Source organism: Mobula hypostoma, chromosome 1, assembly GCF_963921235.1.
Source record: "Mobula hypostoma chromosome 1, sMobHyp1.1, whole genome shotgun sequence".
NCBI lineage: Eukaryota > Metazoa > Chordata > Chondrichthyes > Myliobatiformes > Myliobatidae > Mobula > Mobula hypostoma.
In genome coordinates, this window is record NC_086097.1 from 113,796,856 (window position 1) to 113,815,752 (window position 18,897).

General features: G+C 42.2%; 1 protein-coding gene across 2 annotated transcripts in view; it reads right to left on the bottom strand.

The window, feature by feature from the left end:
• cndp2 (carnosine dipeptidase 2) overlaps positions 1-18,897 on the bottom strand; it is a 57,463-nt gene that overhangs the window by 3,307 nt on the left and 35,259 nt on the right. For both annotated transcript variants that reach the window (XM_063055010.1, XM_063055017.1), the window contains 7 exons: positions 16,989-17,077; positions 16,629-16,829; positions 12,796-12,880; positions 11,613-11,773; positions 9,507-9,671; positions 4,828-4,969; positions 614-761 (listed from right to left, as the gene is read on the bottom strand). In XM_063055010.1, coding sequence (XP_062911080.1) covers positions 614-761; positions 4,828-4,969; positions 9,507-9,671; positions 11,613-11,773; positions 12,796-12,880; positions 16,629-16,829; positions 16,989-17,077 — 991 coding nt within the window. The remainder of the gene's footprint in view (positions 1-613; positions 762-4,827; positions 4,970-9,506; positions 9,672-11,612; positions 11,774-12,795; positions 12,881-16,628; positions 16,830-16,988; positions 17,078-18,897) is intronic.

Here is an 18,897-nt window from a genome sequence, read left to right on the forward strand (position 1 = left end):
TTCTTGTGTTTTTATTTAATCAGCTACATTTATAGAACAGTTCATACAGACGATGTAGTTCAAAGTGCTTTACAATGAAAGAAAGTGCAAACATGAAAATAAAAATTAAAAACATGAAAATAGAAGACAAAGATGTCAACTAAAAGCAAAGTAAATAAATAGGTTTTGAACTGGTCTTTAAAGTTGGAAACTGAATCTTTGTTCAGTGAATTTTCCAGTAATTACAATACAGTTGCTTCTTGCATTTTTCTGGAAACTTGTAAGTTTTCAGAAGCTGATGTCAGGCCACTTGGATTTGGCTATTTTATAGTTGTTCTTTCACCTCTCTCTTTTTCATTCTTTGTTCTTGTAACATTTAATTAAACGATCATAAGCAACAAATTTTATGCCTAATTCTTGACTTCTGAAGGATCTTTGGATGGCAAAAATATCAGGATCCAACAAACCCTTCCAAATAAGTATATGTAAGATAGCAGCTTTCTCTTAATCCAATTCATCCTCACAAATTAATGTTCCCCTAAAAATCAATTTACACAACCAAATTAAAAACATACAGGTCTGCTTCACATTATTTGTGACAAAAGCAATTGTTAACTTTATTATGTTCGCTTACCGGTTGATCTTCTCATTCTGGGAGTGAGCGCCATCATCTGCTGCTCCAATTGGCAGCAGCAGAACATTTTTTCCAGTAGCTTCTTGGAACGTCAAGGTAACTGGAATGCTTCCACCTTCTCTGGTCATATCTGGCTCAACTCCAAACACTATGAGAAAAAAATGTTTTGCATATTGTACATTAAGATACCGCAACTCAAACAAATTCAAATCCATAATATAATATTCCAATCTTCCACTTTGATATGAGAACATCTTTTAGCAATATGATGACAATAAGAGCAACCTCAACTGAAGGTCAGCTTTGGCTGGTCTGTGTTATTATGAGTCTCTTTATTCCCATATTTTAGAAATAAACAAAGTTTCCACAATCTACGTACAAGATTCCTTTGCTTCATTAGATAGAGTTTTGCCACTTTCTTATACCCTTGCCTGCATATTTCCAGTTGCTTGTTTGATAAAAAAAAAACTGTGGGAAAATTGTTCATTCTTGGCACAAAGCATCACTTACTGAACATTCACGCAAGATCTGGACTTGAAATTTAAGTGGCACGGTGGGAAAGAGCTAGAAAAGGTGGTGCCAGAGGTTTTTGCAGATCGAGGCAACTTCTTCCAGTTAATCCACGAAACAGCTTCTTCTTCTTTTCTCAGCTCTCCCTTTTCTTTACAAGGTGGCTGGGTTCCTGTTGGAGTCGGTGATCTACAGCTGCAGCTCAAACTATGGGTCTCCATCTGCGGTGGGTTCTTGTTCTCCAACTTGCCACGCAGCTGGCATTTTGATATCTCCAGGTGTGGCCTGGAAGACGCACGCCTTTGGAGTGCAGCCCATGGACAACCTGGTTCCTCTCCGACGTCACTGAAGGAGGTGCCGTGGAAGACCAAAACACCGAGACAGCAGGCAGACTGCACCGCTGTCGGAAGGCGGCTCCTAACATCGAAACAGTGAGCTGCTGGTCTCCTGCTCTTGTTGCAGGAGCGATCTCTCCCTCCCTCACTAGTCAGCGAGAACCTACCTGAGATACTGAAGTGTTGGGATGAACTGTAGTTTTGATTGTCTCTAGATCAACGTCTCTTTGTGGGCTTTTGCTCTTGCTTGCATGGTGGGGGAAGGGGGTTGTCAGTGTTTCTGATAGTGCAAGCAAGGGGTAGGGGGAGAGTCGATGCTTTTGCTGCTGGCGTAGGAGGTGGGCAAGGGGGCTTCGGGGTTCTGATGTTTCTGTCATTGATTCTTTGGGTCTTTTCCGCTTGGTGGACGTCTGCAAAGAGCAAGAATTTCAAGTTGTATGCTGTATACATTCTCTGATATTAAATTGCTTTGTTGATGTTGTTTTTGTGTTGTTCTGTGAGCATGGGGGGCATGCTGTTGGCACCAGAATGCGTGGCACCTCACAGGCTGCTCTTAGTTCACGTTGGCTGTTCACGCAAACAACGCATTTCACTGGATGCTTCAATGTGACTGTGATAAATAGGTGAATTGGAATCTGATACCATTTCAGATTTTAATTAGTTTTCTTACCAAGATGTCTGTTAACACAGTGACCCAATAGAGAACATGACAAAATGTCATTCCTATTGTAAAGAGCTTGATGGGGTCCAAAATCTTGCTGTAGGGGGGTGTGGTGATTATATTTCCATCTGTGGGAGAATCTAGAACTAGGGGGTCATTTACATAAGACAAAGATGAACTGATTTTTCTTTTGCTCGGGGGCGACGAGGAATCTTTGGTACTCTTCCTCAAAGGGTAGCAGAAGCAAATGTTGTAATTACTCCCATCAGAGAGGAGATACAGGGGCCTGAGGGCAGACACTCAACACTTCTTCCCCTCCGTTATCAGATCTTTGGACGGACAGTGAACTATCCCATGAACACCAAACACCTATTTTTGCTCTCTTTTTGCACAACTTATTTAATTTTTTATGCACTTATTATTATAATTTATAGTATATTTTATGCACTGCAGTACTGCAGCCACAAAACAATAAACTTCACAACATGTCAGTAATTACAAACCTGACTCTGATAATAATGTTTATTCATGAAAATATTCATTAAAATGCATTAATATTGCAAACTGATGACATCATTCAGACAGCAGCTGTTCTAATTGTTAAACCCCTCCTCCTTCCCAAGTGACATTAACAACAGGAAAGTTTGTACAGCTAATTACAGGATGTGAGCCTTTGCAAGTAGGAGCTTTTTATGCAACACACACCAAATGCTGGAGGAACTCATCAAGTCGGCTGGCCTACAGACACACTTGATGTGTTCCATCACCATCAAGAATGCTTACCGTGCCATCCCACGCCCACACTTTGGAATATTCGATCACCTGGCTATACCTCTACTCCCAGTCTACAGGCAGAGACAGATGACCACAGCACCAGTGGCGAGGACCAAGAAGGTATGGCCAAGAGAGGTGGAGAAGCAGTTACAGGACTGCTTTGAGTGGGTGGACTGGCCAATATTCAGGGATTCATCTTTGAGTCCGAATGAATATGCCACAGTTGTCACTCACTTCACCACGACCTGTGTGGATGAACGTGTGCCTTTGAGAAACTACTGGATATACCAAAGCCAAAAGCCGCAGATGAACCAGGAGATTTGTAATCTGCTGAGGGCTAGACCTGTGGCATCCAAGACTGGTGATCCAGAACTTGGTTCCTTAATGGGGAGGTAGTGGGGAGAAGCTTCTACTGTTTATTTAAATGCTCCCAATGGTGGCCACCTCAAATAGCCTCTGACAACCAAGTCCAACTCCTGGCCTTTACGTGTGGCTTAACTACTAGGACTGGCAGAACCATTTCAGCTGACAACAGAAGGGGCAAAGGTGGGTTATTGGCGCCTTAAAGCCAGTTACTTCAGGCAATAGGGCTCGTCAGCCACAGTTGGCAGCAAACCTAGGAGAAGGAAAACTCTACCTCTGCTGCCTTGCGGCCATACCCACTCATGGGGAAGGCTTCACGAATAAACCCTGAGGACAAATCCAGAGCTGGAGTCCCTAAGGCAGCCCTGCATTGAGTTCAATGATGACTGGCAACTCCTACAATGCTGCTGGTACCCAACTGTTTTGATCTCTGCTGCTCCTTTGGATTCATCAGCTGCATGGAGAGGGGGTGCCTTCTGCATGGGCAACAGCTTGCTCTCGATACTGTACTGCCCTGGCTTGCGCATCATGTAGACAACTGGCATGCAACATGCATGGTTAACCCTGACCAAAGGAGGGCCTCATCTCCAGAATTATACAAGTCTAAGTACGACCAATGGAAGTCTACTGTAAATGCAAGGAACAATTCATACTGAAGTTAGAGGTGGAATCGGATGCATATCAACTCTGGCAGGGTTTGAAGGCCATTACTTCCTACAAGCAAAACCCAACATTGTGAATGACTGTGATGCCTCACCCCCCGATGAGCTCAATTACTTTTACGCACGCTTTGAAAGTGAGAATAAAACTACACCTGTGTGAACCCCCCCAGCATCTGATGACCCTGTGATCTCTGTCTCAGAGGCTGATGTCAGAACATCTTTCAAGAGAGTGAATCCTCCAAAGGCGTTAGGCCCCAATGGTGCACCTGGCAGAACACTGAAAGCAACTGGCTGTAGTGTTTAAGGACGGCCTCAATGTCTCACTGCTGCAATCATAGGCTCCCACCACAATAGGCCACAGCGTGTGATATCTCAATGGGTCTCCATTCAGCCTTGGATCACCAGGACAATAGTACATCAGGCTGCTGCTTATTGACCACAGTTCATCGTTCAACACAAGCATACCCTCAGTTCTAATCAAAAAGTTCCAAAACTTGGGTCTCTGTATCTCCCACTGCAACTAGGACATGCCCTCTTCTCACCGCTACCATTGAGGAGGTACAGGAGCCCGACGGCACACACTCAACGATTCAGAAACAGCTTCTTCCCCTCCACCATCAGATTTCTGAATGGACACTGGACCCATGAACATTCCTCAGTATTTTGTTCCCTCTTTTCTTGCACTACTTAATTTATTTTTAATATATACTTCCTATTGTACTTTATAGTTTTAATTGTTGTGTATTGTGTTGTACTGCTGCTGCAAAACTACAAGTCTCCTGACATATGCCAGTAATACTGATTCTGACCGTTTGTGCTGCTCACGATGTCCAGCACCCACAGAATGTTGTGTGTTTAGGAGCTTTTCAGTGGTTGTTCCAACAACAGAGTAAGTCCCCTTTCACCAACCTGTTTTTATTGCATTCCTGCCGGCTCTGTAGTGGGGGTGGTTATAGTCAGACAGCCAAGCCTTGGCACCATGACCCATGTAAACCTTCATTGTGTTTGGACTTCCACGCTCAGCAAATAGCTTCTGGATGTAATCCACAACCTAAGCAAGAACAAAATTCAAATGAAAAGGGACTTAGGCAGGAGACAGAAAAGTGGCACCTTACACAATCAAAACATCTGCACAGTCCCCATGTGCAGAAACAAATTATTAAATCCAGTCCCACTTTGTTTCTCTGTGTCATTTAGCACAAAGAAGGGACAACACCAAATATCACCATTGTTTTACTCAAAGCGGCTGAGCCCTTGTTATTCACCATTAAGCAATAAAAAACATTCACATCTTTGCTGTTTGTGAGCATAAAGCAGCTCTTCTTCCCCTGTATTTCACCAGCATTAATGTATTTTGGATATCCCAAAAATGTACAAAATACTTTATAATTACACGCTCATTCCTTCCATCACATACAGCATTGGGAGAGAATTAACCCATTTTGAAAGTTTCACATCTTTCTGAATTTGAGGTATACAAAAAAAAACTTAATTTGGCAACTAAATTCGATACAGATCATCACCACGTGCCTTCCCGTAGGACGTGGCCGAACATGGACTTTGACCATGATTGTTCTTGGCAAATTCTTCTACAGAAGTGGTTTGCCATTGCCTTCTTCTGGGCAGTGTCTTTACAAGACGGGAGACCCCAGCCATTATCAAAACTCTTCAGAGACTGCCTAGAGTCAGTGGTCGCATAACCAGGTCTTGTGATTAGCACTGGCTGCTCACACAACACCCACCACCTGCTCCCATGACTTCATAGGACCCTGGGGGGGGGGGGGGGTAAGCAGGTGCTACTCCTTGCTCAAGTTTGACCTGCAGGTTAGTAGAGGGAAGGAGTGCCTTACACCTCCTTTGGTGAGACATATCTGCACCCTCCTCTATAAAAGATAACTTTTTTATAATTAGGAAAAATCATCTACTGCACATAATTGAGAAGGGAAGTGTATTTTGATTTATTTTTAAATTATTGTTGTGCATGTTTAGTTACATTAATATTTTAACAAGAGCAATTATAACAGAATGTTCTTTTCTCTACTTATTTATTTTGCTCGTGTGTATTTGTACATTTAAATTAAAAGGGATTACTTTTCTAATGACAAACAAGAAAAAATTTGTATCGATGCTGCCTGGCCTGCTGAGTTCCTCCCAGCATTTTGTGAATGTTACCTTTCTAATGATCCAGTTTTGGGTTTAAGCTATTGACACATTAATCTTTACAGCTTCCCAAATTGTTTGACAAGTTGTACTGTTTAACTCAAAAGCTTTCATGGTCTGCAGTTCCTCTTTATTCTTTAGCACATTCAGCATTGTAATACACGCCTTTTTTTTAAACTGTATCTTCAAACATCAAAAGATTGCAAACTCCAAGAACACCTGCATTCCAACATCCCTCTGGATCTCTCACCCCCACTTCACTTTCCTGACCCCATCTTTCCTCCTAGTCCCACTCCCTCAGCACTCCCCTCCCACCCCCACCACTCTTGGATCAAGAATGATCTGTTTGCAGCAGAGGCCTCAGCTTCATATCCCTATATCCCAGCACAATAATTCTGAGCTCAGCATGACTCTGAACTCTTCTTCTGCCACCTCTGCCTTCACACATTTCTTTGGTCAGAAACTTTCACCCGTCTTCAGTATGTATGACCCACCTGGATACCTCTCTCTGGTCAATTACTCGCTCGATCAAGGATCAACATTACTGACCACATACATTTATATGTATTAGGACTTTGCTGTGCTGTGTTTCCAGGGCACGATGTGCAACAAAAAACAATGTTCAACATGGATGGGAGGTGTATGGAGGGATATGGTCCGTGTGCAGGTCAGTGGGACTAGGCAGAAAATGGTTCGGCACAGCCAAGAAGGGCCAAAAGGCCTGTTTCTGTGCTGTAGTTTCTATGGTTCTATAACTATTAAAATGAAGAATTATTTAAAAAATTAAAGTTAGAGATTAAAGTACGGATACAGAATAAAATGTGTGTAATGTATCTACAATGCAAATATTATAGAGAGAAGATGGCGGCGCAACGCAGCGCCCAGCAGCCACACCGGAATGAGTATCTGTTTTCTGTCAAAAAGGATGCCGTGCACAATCCTGATTTGATGGAGACGGACGTGAGAAGCACGGAGGAACATCGGGAGAAACTTCTGAAATGCCTGCTTCGCTGCCGCTGCTACTGTGCCATCCAGAATCTCTGGAGGGGAAGGCCCCGAATCCTCGGCTTTGCCTGTTGCTTGGCAGCCGGGGTTGAAGCGCTCCGCAGAGATGGTGCTTGGTGTCGGAGGCTCGAAGTTTTCGGACAGGCTCAGAGTTGGACTGTGGTCGGGTGCTTCCAGGGTGCTGCATCGGCAAGTTTGCAGCGCTGGAGGTTCATGGCAGGGAGAGTTTCTTCCTTCTACTGTCTGCGTGAGATGATGGGGCTATCGGGACTTCGGGACTTTTTTTTACTGTGCCCATGGTCTGCTCTTCACCAAATTATGGTATTGCTTTGCACTGTTGTAACTATATGTTATAATTCTGTGGTTTTTATCAGTTTTAGTCTTGGTCTGTCAAACTCCCTCGTGCAAACTGCAACCAAAAACGAGCGAAAACACAGAATATAAAACACAAAATCAAAAGGCATATTTCAGTACAGTTAAGTTCAGTGTACATTATCTGCAAGTTGCCCTGATTCAAAAATCGCCCAGAAGTAGTAGCGCAAAAGAGTGACCAGAAGTAGTAGCGCAAAAGAACGACCAGAACTAGAACCGGAAACCAGATCACATCATAAACCTGAATTAGAGTCCAAATCCACAACCTGTGTCAATTAAACCTTGCCCCAGCACCATTCATCGACAGCAAGGAGGTGGGGGGGGGGGGAGGAGAAAGGAGAGATAGAGAGATAGAATATGAATGAGAGAATTCAAACCAAGTAATTCGAATTCTGTCTGCATCAAGCGTACACCTGTGATAATGGCTCAGTTTGTATGTTGCTTTTCCTTTATTGTTTCCTCTGGAAAGGAGGACATGACCATCCTGATCTGCTGGAACGCCGTTCTGCTCTGCATTTCACAATTCCCACATTCTTTCTGGTTATGTTCTCATTTTCTAAGTGCTCCCACTACTTGACCAGATAACCCTCTTTACATCTTATCCCACAGCCACCCCAGATTCATCTGACCAAAGGCATTTCCATCTCTCCACCCCAAATATCATAGCAAGCTTCCATTGTTTCCTTCCCAGTTCTGATGAAAGATTTGCAACTTGAAACATTAACTGTTTTCCTTCTTGCCGATGGTGGCCTGACCTGCCGAGCATTCCCAGTATTTCCTGATGTTATTTTAGTATTGTCTAACTTCCACCCATCACATTCTCTCATCTGCACTGGTTACGCAAGGACCGTCAGAGCTGTGCAACGTGATTTGCTTTTTCTCCTTTATCAAGTGGAGGAAAGTCAGATCCTCATCAAAATTTCACCCAATCACAGATGAAAGCCATCTCCTCCTGAAAGAGATTGGCAACTTGTCTGACTTCTAGCACAGAATTTGCAGTTGGCTGCCGAATCTTGTTTTATGTAGGAGAGGTGGTCATCCCTTCTCAGATGCATTTGAAACTGTGCCAGATGTTTATGTCACTAAATACACTGCAGCCATGAACTTAGTAATACAATGTTAATATTAAGCATTAGTTGTTTATTTTGAGATTGTGATTGGATTGCTGAAAATGCTAAAAATTACAGAATTTTACATAAAATATGTAGAGTAACCCATTTGCATCCCAGCTTCTCAGGAGCTACAAGTACCAGATAAGTAAGGCATCCGTTAGTCTTGCGAGACCATGGATCTGCGCCTGGAAAGTCTTCACTCTCCAGGGCACAGGCCTGGGCAAGGTTGTCTGGAAGACTGGCAGTTGCCCATGCTGCAAGTCTCCCCTCTCCACAACACTGATGTTGTCCAAGGGAAGGGCAAGGGCCAATACAGCTTGGCACCAGTGTCATTGCAGAGCACTGTGTGGTTAAGTGCCTTGCTCAAGGACACAACATGCTGCCTTGGCTGGGGCTCGAACTCACGACCTTCAGGTCGCTAGTCCAATGCCATAACCACTTGGCCACGTGCCCACAAGTACCAGATATTTGCTTACTATTAGGTTAAGTTAAGTTAAAGTCTGTCCCGAGCCTTAAAGGCTCATCAGGCCAGTGCTTATGCCGGTTTCCGTGGCGTGAAGCCACTGAGAGTACGAGACTCCCCCCTGGATAGGGCGCCAGTCTATCGCGAGGTTAACCCTCAGCATTTTGCCGGTACCCATTTTCAGCTGGGTGGACTGGAGCATTGTGTCCTTGCTCAAGGACACAACATGCTGTCTCGGCTGGGGCTCGAACTCATGACCTCATGCCCTAACCACTTTGCTTACTATTAATTGTGACAATCTATGGTGTCTTTACATGGTGTACAAAGAAATGGGACAATTGGGTGCAGGGTATGACATCAAAGGCAATTGGGGGATAGTGTACAGGCCCTAAGCTACACAACTATGCAGATATCCAAGGTGACCAGACGAATGCGAAAAAAGAACAATCGTTTCCTTTACAACACCCACTCCATACCTGCTTCTCAACCACTTCTGGATCCATGTTGGGCACTAATCGAATAGAAAACTTCCCAATAACTTTCCTGGGAATGACTGTTTTAGCTCCTGAACCAGCAAAAGCCCCCTCAATACCATGCAATGACAAGGACGGGTATCTCCATCGGTGCATCAGAACTTGCTCCTGGAAGCAGAAGGAAAAAAAAATTATTTTATACAACTTAACTGAAGTGAACGCATAGAGGATGTGCAAGATATCGCCAACACCGAAGTTTAGATGTATTACACACATTTGCTTCTTTCACCATAACTTGACTTCAGATCAAGGATTGACAGCCAGGAGATACAAGACACCCCCCTTCCCCCCCCACCCCGCCCTCAGGTCAGCGCGTTACGGATTGGACAAGAGAAATGAGTTCCAGTGAGCCCCTGGGTTGGTGATTCAGTGAGAAAGGAGTTCATGACCTAGTGTTCAGGTTCTTGCCATTGTCGACCCCGGACTTCGAAGCCTGATGTTTAGTGATCAATGTGCCACAGGGTCAAATGTCAAGGATTGGGACACGAGGACAAAACTGTGGAAACTTAGGGCTGTTGGCCAGAGCTGAATCTGTGAACCTCTGTGAGTCTGCTGAGGAGGTCGAAGCTCAGTATCTGCAGGATTGAGTCTGTATCTGCTGGGAGACTGGAGGCCTGGCTTGGTGTTAAAGGACTGTGTAGTGTGTGGCTGGGTGGATCAGTGGGTAGGGGGGAAGAGAGGAAATGTGGCTTGTTTCACTTTTGTTGCTTTGTCGTTTGGTACATTTTGTCTTGTTGTGTTCTGTGTTGTTCTGCCGAGCACTGTGGGAATAGGTTGAGTGAACTTGGCCTTTTCTCCTTGGAGCGATGGAGGATGAGAGGTGACCTGATAGAGCTGTACAAGATAATGAGAGGCATTGATGGTGTGGATAGCCAGAGGCTTTTTTCCCAGGGTCAAAATGGCTAACATGAGGGGGCCTGGTTTTAAGGTGCTTGGAAATAGGTACAAGGGGGATGCCACAGGTAAGTTTTTCACACAGAGAGTGGTGGGTGCGTAGAATGCACCGTCAGTGAAGGTGGTAGAGGCGGATACAATAGGGTCTTTTAAGAGACTCTTGGATAGGTACATGGAGCTTAGAAAAACAGAGGGCTATGCGGTAAGGAAATTCTAGGCAGACTCTAGAGTAGGTTACATGGTCGGCACAACATTGTGGGCCGAAGGGCCTGTAATGTGCTGTAAATTTTCAATTTTTCTATGTTACGGTGGTGCCAGACTACATGGCAACACTTGCAGGCTGCTCTCAGCACATCCTCAGATGTGTTTCTCTGAATGTTTCGATGTACAAGTGATAAATAAATCTGAATCTAAATCCGAACTCTTACACTCAATACAAAGGTAAAAGTCTTCTTCACAATCCTATCTACCTGTATTGTTATTTTCAAAGCTCCATCTAAGTCTCACTACACCACCAGTGAGAGAGAGGTTGCACATTCAAACAGAAATGGTGAGAAGGTGCAGTGCTTACTTAGAATGATAGAAATAACACTGCATCATTTCCCCTCTAACTTCCCTCTTCTATTCCACTCTCTAGCCTCTTATCTCTTTTCCTCACCTGCCTATCACCTCCTCCTTATGGCCCTCCTTCTCCTCTTTCTCCCATGGTCCATTCTCCTCTCCTGTTTCCTTCTTCTCCAGCCCTTTGCCTCTCCCATCCAACTGGATTTACCTATCACCTTTCAGCTAGTCTTGCTTCCCCTCGTCCCACCTTTTCATTTTGATGTCTTCCCATTTCCTTTCCAGTCCTAAAGAAGGGTTTCAGCCTGAAACAGCGACTGTTCATTCATTTCCATAGGTGCTGCATGACCTGCTGAGTTCCTCCAGCATTTTGTCTGTGTTACTCTGGATTTCCAGCATCTGCAGAATCTCTTGTGTTTACAATTCTGGGCAACTGCTCAATGATTGGAATTTTAGTTACTGTCAAATTTTTAATCTACAAATCCATATGAAGAGAATTCACATGTAGACACAATTCCAGAAAAGTGTCATGAGCAGCCACAATCACATCATGATTGTCCACAGAATCAGAAGTTTGGTTATATTTAAATGTACCTTTGTACTCTGCAGCAGCTGACTGGCACCTATATCCTTGCAGTACTCTTCAATATCAAAGTCTATTTTATCATACAATTTCTTTTCCTCATCCGTAAGTGGTGCCACTGATTCATAAACACCAGGAACAAGGAGCTTTCCAGTTTTGTCCACCAATTTGCCTAATTAGAAAAGAGATTTAGGCATAACTGTTAGCATATACTTCACACAAAGGAACAACGTATATACGGCAGCAGAAAGTCACGTAAACAGAAGCTCCAAACTGCATCTGAAGAGCATTTGCATTCTACAAATCCAAAAAGTTGGTTTTCTACCTAGCACATAGAAATTTATGCATTGGAAAGTTTGTAACTGGACATGCTGTGTGTGACTACATTCACTGTGTTTTGCACCTTGGCCCCAGGGGAACAATCTTTCGTTTAGCTGTATACATGTGTATGGTTGAACAACAAAATGAAGAAAGGAAAACAAAACTGTGGGGGAAATGCCAGGGCTATGTTTTAGCCTGCATTCTCTCCTGCAGGTGGTTAAATTAGACTGACACTGGCTAGGTGGAGAAAGATAAAGACCATTTATCACCCAATCAGCACCACATTCTTTCAAATCGCTTCTTGTGCATATTTTGGCTACTCCATTTAACTAGCAAACTGTGCATGTAATTACTGGCTTTGAAGTACCTTGTAACTCCTTGTCCCCAAATTCATTGCACTTTTACCACTTTACAATGAACTGTACTTGGTTTCTTTTGCTCTGTATTTGGGCATCACCTTGCCACAGAATTCAAGCAGCGCAATGTTATTGGCAATTAAATTGAAGAAATTCTCTTCATGCAATTAATTTTAAATCTGTTGCACTGTGCATATCTGCAGTGAATGGCATGAAATAAAGGTGTTGCATGCTAACTGACTACAGCAACTTTCTTAAACCAGCATTGAGTTTGATGCTTTCTTTCCTCACCAATGAAATAGTGGCAATATCCTCTTTCTATGTGAAAATAAACTGGAAAGTATACATTTTTGAAGTGTATACAGGAGAACAGGGTCCCTTAACTCATAGCTGGCATAACTTACTTTGAACACCTTACTTTTTATTTAAAGGATATGCCACGTTAATTATAGATTTGAATTAGTTAACATCAGACTAGCCATTCAGCACAATCCTGGAGTGAATACTGAGGTCTTACCCAGTAAGTAGATCAGGTCAGCCATTGCTTCATGTACCGTGCCACCAAAGACACCAGAGTGCAGATCCTTATTGGAGCATACAACCTGGGTGTTGGAACCATGACATGTTAACATTTAGCATGTTATTTTTCTACAACAAGTTCACAGAAACAAGGAGCAAAAGGTGGTCATTTCACATCTGCTGTCACTTAATGAGTTCATGATCTCTCTGATTCTAGCTTTGATGGGACATTCCTGTCGACCCAAAGTTCAAATTTATTACCGAAGTACGTATACCATATACAACCTTGAGATTCACTTTCTTGCAGGCAGTCACAAAACAAAGAAACACAATAGAATCCACTAAAACACACACAAGACCGCCACATATCCAATTTGTAAAAGACAACAAATTGCGTAAATAGTTAAACACGAACAACTGCAACATGAATTGCAGAGTCTCCGAAAATGAGTCCAAAAATAACCTTTCACGTTTTCATTGATGGCCACCTTAAAAATATTCAGAGACCGATGCTACTACTTTCAAGGAAGTGTTCCAGAGACTCATAATCCTCATACAGTCATAGAAGACTACAGCACAGAAACAGGCCCTTTGGCACACATAATCAATGCTGAACAATTATTTTGCCTAGTGCCATCGACATGCACCTGAACCATAGCTCTCCATCCATTCACATATCCAAATTTCTCTTAAATGTTGAAATTGAATGTGCATCCACCACTTTCTCTGCAGCTCACTCCATGCTCTCACTACCCTTTGAGTGAAGAAGCTCCCCTTCAGGTTATCCTTATATATTTCACCTTCTACCCTTAACCTATGACCTTTAGCTCTAGTTTCACCCAACCTCAGTGGAAAAAACCTGCTTACATCTACCTTGTCCATACCCCTCATAATTTTGTACACCTCCCTCGCTCCTAATCTATTCAACCTTTCCCTATAACAGCTCCCAGAGGGAAAAAAAACTCTTTTCTGTCATAAATGGAACAACTTCTAATTTTAGACAGCAATCCCCAATTACATTTTCTTTTGCAAGAAGAAACATCCCCAAGACTTAACTCTATGTAGATTTTTCAGTATCTTCTGGCTAAACCAAGTCAGCTCTCAAATCTCCAGGAGGTATGAGCCTAGCCTGTCTAATTTTTCCTCAGCATCTAAAGCTCCTCCAAACTGCATCCAATAAAAATAAGGAGACAGATACTGTACTAAGCTCTCCAAGCAGGAATTTACCAATGTCCTATACCAATGAAACAAGACCTTCTTAGTTTTGCATTTAGAATTCCTCAGCAATAAGTGATAACATTGTTAGCCTATCCAATCAATTGCAGCATCTGTATAGCAGCTTTTTTTTTGAATTGTGGACTGGGATACCTAGATCCCTCTGCATCTCAGGGTTCTGCAATCCCTCATCATTGGTTAATTTACTTTCTTTTCCTGCCAAAATTGACAATTAATATCTCCCCCACATGTAAATTGCAAAACTTTTACTCACTCACTTATATAGCTTTCTAGCCTCCTTAGTCTACTTTGTAATGTTTTTTTTCCCCTGCCTAGTTTTCTGTCAGCAACAAATGGAACAATTATACCTTTGGTGCCTTTATCCAAGTCATTTCTATATATTGTAAAAGGCTGAGACCCTAGCACTGATCCCTGCATCACATCAATCATTGCATCTTGCCAACCAGATAAATATCAACTTACACTTTTCTCCATCTTCTGTTAATCAACCAATGTTCTCTCTACAAGCTTTTATTTTCTGCATTACCTTTGATGCAGCTTCTTATCTAATTGTTCTGGAAATCTTAGTACGTCCTCTGCTTCCTCCGATCCATCACATATTACTTCAAGAATTTTTAAAAAAATGTCCTATTATAACATCATTAAATAACTTCGAATATTTTCCCCTATGCTGAAGGATTGCAGAGCTCTGAGATGCAGAGATCTAATTGATCTAGTGCATAATTCTGTGATGGGTATTCACTGTACAGGGCCAGTTGGCTGTTTTTTTCTCTAAGCTCAGCTTTCTGGACACAGCAGCTGACACTTCTAGAGTTCAAAGAGTTATTTTTGAGTGAGTTAAATTTCCAACCAATAATCTTTGGTTAGCTTCTTGTCGTAAACGGGAGCTAGTCTTCAGTTCTTAATGTAAATTGCAAAGAGTAATCAGCTTGAAGTTAAAAGGAAAGCTTTGCAAGCAAACAAGCACTATCTATATAGCACAGACTTGCTAGACCATAGCACCTGCTCATTGCTCAGAAGTTGCAGTGTAAGAAAATGGGGTATGTTAATTGGGCTTGCTTCAAACCAGATAATAATGGCTAAGTTATTTAGTTCAAGGAAGCTTGCAGACCAGGTTGATACAATCACGTAGCATATCAAATAGCTGATTTATTACTAGTTGGAAGGTTTGTGTGTTCAAATAGTCAGCTTCACAGCATTAATCGTGGGAATCTGGGAACTCGGTCTCCAGAAGCTTTTAGACAATCAGTGTGAAAAAGTATTAGAAAAAATATCACGTGTATGAAGTTACTAAGTGGCAGAGTATGTATGTAGAGAAGAGTCAGGATTTTTAGGAATGGTCCAGAAACATCAAGAAAAATGATAGAAACACAAGTGAAGTAGAACCCATCCCTCTGTCTTCAGTTTCCGCGATGGACAATTCATTCATTTGCATCTCATCAGTATGTCTTTTTAGCATATGGGAATTGCACCTGTGTTTTGGAAATCCTTTGTGCTTTAGAAATTGCTTATAATTTGGAAATCCTTTATGAGATAGAAATCCTCTGAGTTGTAAATGTGCTTTAAGAATTTCGTTTGGATTTAAAATCACTAAAAATAAATGAGCTGTGTTTAAACTACTTTCTTAGCTGGGAGTATCTCCTCCTCAGTAGAAAGGGAGAAACTCACCGCTCAAATAGTGTGGATTGGCAGCTAATTGCACCAGAGAGGATAAACAAGAAGTGAACTAGCTTTTGGAGATTGAGTAGTTAGAGTATAATGTCTCTTTAGTGAGGGTACCCGTAGCTATCTACATAGGATAGGGCTTAAGGTCTATGTTTGAGTTTAGCACTTGGCAGTCATCAAACCCAATACGATTACACTTCAAACAAAATAAAGCTATGATTGAGCTACTGTGATTAATTGGAAAAGATAGCAACTTCATTGTTTATCACTGAGGAACTTGAAATGCAAACTAAGTAGGTTTTGCTTCATTTGAAGAGGAAATCTAGGGAACACATTTACTGCAACCATTTCTAGCTGAATAGGGTGGCTAATTTGTTCCAAAGCTATCCTGTGATATTTAAAGTGCAGGTTACATGGTTACACTCTGTAAAGATCATCAATTTGGCAGAATGAAAATACAAGCCAAAATACTACAGAATTTAAACCCATTTTCAAAAAACAGGCTTGCTTTGGACCATCTTCAATTTCTTTGTTGTCCAGATGTCACTTCTTTTTCTCTATTAACATTCTGATCTTTGCTCCACCTCAGGCCATTTCATGGGCTCTTTTCTCCTCTTTCCCTTTTTATGCTGTGTGTTAAGAAGTTACATCAGTAATTTCTGCATCGGATGAAGATGTCATCAATCTGAAATGTTACTTCCCCCTCTGTCTCTTCACAGATGCCGCCCTACCTGAGATTTTCCAACATTTTCTAGTTTTGATGCTTCAAATATTCAACCACATTTTACACATGGAATTTAAATACTGTCACAATGTTTTTGAAGCAATTGTGAAAGAGCACATAGTTAACTTTGAAACAGTTGAAGGATGAAATAAAACTGCTGGAACATTCTTAACAGAAGCAAAAATAATAGGGAAAATGAAATATACCTCCACAAAGAAGTAGGTGATGCCCCGGAGACCATACGTTACACAGGGTTTCTTCTTGCCTAGCCAGTAGTTATCGGAAATACAGACAAAATCCACATCCTTGAAGAATGTGTCCTTCCGGCCATACACCAGGTCATCGAGACCTTCTGACCCGGACTCTTCCATTCCTTCCAAGCAGAACTTGATATTAACTGGAATTTCCTACAAAAAGTTCAAAGTCATCTCTTTCCACTAGTAGAATTTACTGCTTTAGCAATGGCAAGGAAATGCTGTCATAAGCACAAATCTTTTAAATGCCCTTTGCCTTCCAGGGATAAGGTATAATAGCACATTAAGAGCACTAAAGATAAACCTCATTACCTGCTTTAGCTTTTGGAGAGCTTCGATACAGTTCAGCCATGCCAACACTGGTCCTTTGTCATCAGTGGAACCTCGTCCATACAATTTTCCTATAAAAGTTGCAAGCTTTAGAATGCTTTATCGGAGTGGATGGTGCGGGAATGCAAACAGTAATAGTATGGGGAACACTAGCATCATCACTTACACACGTTTGGAAACTTTTAAAGAGTTAGAAAACTTACAATCCACACCTATTTCACTTAAACAGGGAGACTTTACATTATTTCAAAAAAATTCAAAAGTGATCTGATGGGAGATAAATTACATGTCAGAGTCCTAAGTAACAGATCAATCTATTATATTAAAATAGCCACAAGTACAATTGATCGGACTGATCAAACCTCAGTACATATACAACTTTCACGATGTAACTGAAGATGCAAACTGGAACAGTCACACTGTGTCAACAGTGGATGCCATTTGATTGTCATTTTTTTTACTCAGCTTGGGAACATCTGAACAGTGAAGATACACACATCAGGATGCTCTTTATTGACTACAACTCAGAATGCTATACTATCATCCCCTCGAAACTAATCATTAAGATCCAAGACTTAGGCCTCGATCCCTCCTTGATTTCCTCCCTTGCAGACCTTAGTCAGTATGGATTGGCAACAATATCTCCTCCACAATCAACGTCAGGCTGTGTGCTTAGCCACCCTACTCTGCTTGCTTTATACTTATGACTGTGAGGCTAAGTACAACTCCTACGTCACATTTTAAGTTTGTTGATGACATCACTGTTGTTGTCCAAACCAAAGGTGGTGACAAATTGGCATATTAAAAATCGGGAGATTGAAAAAGGTGTCACAGCAACATCTTCGCACTAAATGCCAACAAAACCAAAGAGCTCTTTATTGACTACCGGAGGAAGAAAACAGAGGTCCATTAGCCAGTCCTCATTAGAGGATCAGACGTGGAAAGAGTCAGCAAACTAAAATTGCTTGGTGTTATCATATCAGACAATGTATCCCAGGGCTAGCACGCCAGGGCCATTACAAAGAAGGCAAGTTAAAATATCCTGTCTGGTTACACCAGAGCCTGGTATGGAAACACCAATACCAAAGAACTGAAAAGCCTGCAAGAAGTGGTAGGCAGAGTCCAAGTCCATCAGAGGAAAGCCTTCCCCACTATTTAGCACACCTACGAGGGGTGATTGATAAGTTAGTGGCCCAAGGTAGAAGGAGTCAATTTTAGAAAACCTAGCACATTTATTTTTCCTACATTTACACACGTAGCCCAGCGGTCATGGAGCATATGGATCACTTCTTTGCAGAAGTCGGCGTCTTGGACCTCCAGAAATGGTCCACAGCAGGAGTGATTGATAAGTTTGTGGCCTATGGTAGAAGGAGATGAGTTATTAACTTCAAACTTTCTGCATTATCACTCACAGAGTTGAACTGCACGTGCATGTAACGAGAGCTGCATAACTCATCGCCTTCTACTATAGGCCACGAACTTATCAATCACCGCAGCTGTGGACCACCTGGAGGTCCAAGATGCTCTCGTTACATGCACGTGCAGTTCAACTCTTTGAGTGAAAATGCAGAAAGTTTGAAGTTAATAACTCATCTGCTTCTACCTTAGGCCACAAACGTATCAATCACCCCTGCTGTGGACCACTTCTACAAAGAAGGGATCCATATGCTCCACGACCGCTGGACTAAGTGTGTACATGTAGGAGGGGACTATGTTGAAAAATAAATGTGCTAGGTTTTCTAAAATTGACTCCTTCTACCTTAGGCCACGAACTTATCAATCACCCCCGTAAAAGGAGCACTGCCACAAGAAAGCAGCACCCATTATCAAGGAGCCCCCATCATCCAGACTATGCTCCCTTCTTGCTGCTGCAGTCAGGAAGCAGGTACTG